Source organism: Callorhinchus milii, unplaced genomic scaffold, assembly GCF_018977255.1.
Source record: "Callorhinchus milii isolate IMCB2004 unplaced genomic scaffold, IMCB_Cmil_1.0 Scaffold137, whole genome shotgun sequence".
NCBI classification, from domain to species: Eukaryota; Metazoa; Chordata; class Chondrichthyes; order Chimaeriformes; family Callorhinchidae; genus Callorhinchus; species Callorhinchus milii.
The window spans coordinates 3,066-6,532 of record NW_024704878.1 but is presented as its reverse complement, the minus strand read 5'-3'; the positions used below and the strand labels follow the sequence as shown (position 1 = coordinate 6,532).

Below are 3,467 nucleotides of genomic sequence, written 5' to 3'. Positions count from 1 at the left end.
TGCAATGCACAACCGGTTGGATTTAACACAGGCTGCTGTATCCGTCTCGGCAGGCAGTGTGCATTACATGCTGTGCGCAGATGATGCTTGTCTGTATTTATTCACTCTGCCCAAATTTCACTCGAGATATATCTGACGTGGTTGTTCGCACGTCTTGCATTTGTGTTGAGTGCAGTGCACATAAGAGGTTGGGTTATACTCTTTAAAAATGAAATGTGAGCCCTTGTCTCGCACATCACAATCGAGTGCGCAGTTACGACGAGCGCGGGGTGCAATGCGTGCCTCTGTTTGCTCCCCACAGCTGAAGGCGACCATGGAAGGCAACAAATCCTTCATCCTCCTCGGAACACTCGAAGCTCCGTACGGCGTGCAGCTGCTCGCGTTCGGCCTGTGCCTGCCGCTATTCGTCGTCACGGCGCTGTCCAACCTGCTGGTGCTCGGCACAGTGGCCGTGCAGAGGGAGCTGCACAAGCCCATGTACGCGTTCATGTGCAACCTCGTTTTGGGCGACCTCATCGGCTGCACGGTCATTTTGCCCAAGCAACTGCACATCTTCCTCACGGGCGACAACGAGGTGTCGCGCGCGTCCTGCGTCGCGCAGATGTTTTGTATGAACGTGTTCATTAGCACCGAGTGCGTCACGCTCACCGTCATGTCCGTCGACCGCTACGTGGCCATCTGCCACCCGCTGCACTACCACGCCATCGTGACTGCCAGACGGACGCTGCTCGTCGTAGTGGCCGCGTGGAGCTTCACGGCGGCGCTGCTCGTGCCGCTCACGATCCTCGTCATGCCGCTCACGCTGAAGGACAACGATCGGCAAATGCCGGGCATTTTCTGCGACTACATGGGATTCATTCGTCTCTCCGCCGACGACACGAGCGTCCCAGAAGCGTACAGCTCGGGCATGGTCGCGCTGCTTTTCGTATTGCCGCTGTGCGTCATCAGCGTCACGTACTGCAAGATCCTTCTGGAGTGCAAGAGGACGCAGGCGAGCGGCTTCAGGAGGAAGGCGACGCACACGCTGCTCACGCACTCCTTCTTGCTCACGGTCTTCTTCACCACGCTCTTCGTCTCCATTCTCGTCCCCAGGTTGGTGAGGAACGAGCCGAACGCACGCGCGAGGAACATCCGCTGCGCCTCGCAGTTCGCGACCTTCTTCATCCCGATCGCAAACGTCGGCATTTACTTCTTCAGAACCCGAGCGCTCAGGAAGGAGGCGGCGACTTTGCTTCGGAAAATGTTCCCGAGTAGCTTTCGCGACTCGAGGCCTCGCAGAGTGTGGGCGATCGTGAAGTGAGTGGTCATTCACTTGCGAGCGACAAAAAGTCTCACATTCAACCTGTCCCCCAGCGTTACACGTCCTCTCAACGGGTCCTCGTGGCTCAGAGGCACCCGAAATAGTTTGGACGAAAACATTCCCGGCTTTTTTTTTTCGAGCTGCGCTTTTCTCCAGTCGTGCAGGTGACATAAATGCTGATTGTGCTGATGGTGGTACCTTTAAATGCACAGTAGTGCACGGATAGCAGGCAGTGAGAGTGAGTAGGTGCTATAAATGTCCAAATGACGGGCCACTCTATTGAGCTATCATTTGTGGCCAGGTTGCTTCTGAAACATAAGTTAATATCACAGTGGGGGCTTTGTCTGGTAGTATGGAGATGGTTGAGTTTAATTTGTGTGTGTTTGGGTGATTTCATTTTTACCTTTCTTGTACTTTTAACGACTGTTATGTTTTTGTATTGTTTGTTGTAACGTTCTTAACCGCCCCTACTGGACATCTGTGAAAAATAACTTTATAGCTCATCGGATTCCTCCAATGTAAATACATATTCTGATTCTCATCAATATTCATCGTGGCGCATACCGAGATATATATTGCACTTATTCTTCTGGAGGAGCTGCTTTTAACTTATTTAAATATTCTATTACCTCGAGGTAGGTGCTTTAATCTGGCTCGCGAGCCTCTAATGAGCATCTGTGAAACCACTGGACATCTGCGATAAATCACTTTAAAGCTCATCGGATTCCTCCAGTACAAACAAACGTTATGATTCTGATCATCAATGTAATTATGGTTTTGTGGAACCAGTTGTGTCCGTGACGAAATCGTGGGGCGAACATCGCGGCTGCTATCGGCGATTTATCCAGAATCGCGGGAACCACTCGCTCGTGAGACTCCCCGAACTTCCACAGTGCGGCTGTGGCCCTGCCCAACACCGCGCAAAGCGAAGCACAACTTCAGGCACATAGCAAGCAGACAACGTCCTATGCAAGCTCGAGGCGTAATGGTGTAATCTTGGCACGCGATCAAATAACGCAGCACTAAAAGAGTTCGAATCTGAGATAGCTAGTTTATACATGTGACGACTTGACACACTTCTCGTGAGATGGCACTTTGTTGAAGACACGTTCACTTGACATCAAGCGGAGAACCCACTTCAACAGACCCGAGTGTCCCGCGCATCTCCCGTATATACCAACACGAGGCCACGCCCCCCTTCTCGATCATTCTCGCTGACTCTGGACACTTACTCCACCGACAGACTGCCGTTCCCTTCCGTCACCTGACTACGCTCCCTTCTCGAACATTCCCGTAGCCACCAGTCCCTTCACACTCACAACTGACACCTTTGTCACTACCTCCCGTGGCCATCAGTCCCCTCACACTGCATGCAGGCTCCATTGTCATTACACATGTTTTAGCCTTTCACAATCATCGTTCATTGGTAGCCTTGGTAACATAAGATCTCTCTCTTCTCTCTCTAAGCTAATGCCTTAGCCCATATTATTCTGTGGAAGTTCAATATGTCTCTTGGGCTATTCGATCCGTCCCCTCGTGGTTTGGACTCACTTTGTCAAGTCTTCGAATGGAATGTCGCTTCATCGGTTGCTCCCGCGTGTGGATTAATGAATGTGTTTTGAAACATCTTGCTGAGCCGCTGAGCTAGCTCTGTCTGCTGAGAATGCAAATAAAGCTTGTCCGTGCAATGTCGTGATTTTGTTTTTCCAATCGCACTGTTGACATGTTGTTTTATCCTGGAATACACATCTCCATCAAATGTTTTGCCAATGGTAACCTGAAACGAATGCTGTATTTTTAATCAATGTAATTTTCTCATGCATGCGTTATTAAAGGAAATACCACATTTGGTTAAAATTGTGTTTCTGAGCTAAATGAAGCCTTCCCCTTGTGTTGAAAATGTGCAATGTAATGGCATAACAGTGATAAAATAATTGCAGTAATGTAAATAAGAGCAATGATATAAATTGCGGTGATATAAATCATTGCAGTAATAGAAATCATAACAGTGATATCTATCAGAGCAGTGATATAAATCATAGAAAGTGATGTAAATCATAGCAGTGATATAAATCAGAGCAGTGATAAAAATCATAGCAGTGATAGAAATCAGAGCAGTGATATAAAGCATAGTAGTGATAGAAATCATAGCAGTGATAGAAATCAG

General features: G+C 48.8%; 1 protein-coding gene across 1 annotated transcript; it reads left to right on the top strand.

Moving 5' to 3' along the window:
• The first annotated feature begins 313 nt into the window (after positions 1–313).
• Positions 314–2,294, top strand: LOC121851793 (olfactory receptor 1M1-like). Its single transcript, XM_042345877.1, has 2 exons — positions 314–1,296; positions 2,090–2,294. Exons 1-2 carry the CDS (start codon positions 314–316, stop codon positions 2,292–2,294), a joined length of 1,188 nt encoding a protein of 395 aa, XP_042201811.1.
• Positions 2,295–3,467: the final 1,173 nt, after the last annotated feature.

Coding starts and splice junctions, on each gene's coding strand:
- LOC121851793 (XM_042345877.1), top strand. CDS start 314: ATGGAAGGCAACAAATCCTTCATCCTCCTCGGAACACTCGAAGCTCCG. Junction 1,297..2,089: donor AGAGTGTGGGCGATCGTGAA/GTGAGTGGTCAT, acceptor TTGTGGAACCAG/TTGTGTCCGTGACGAAATCG.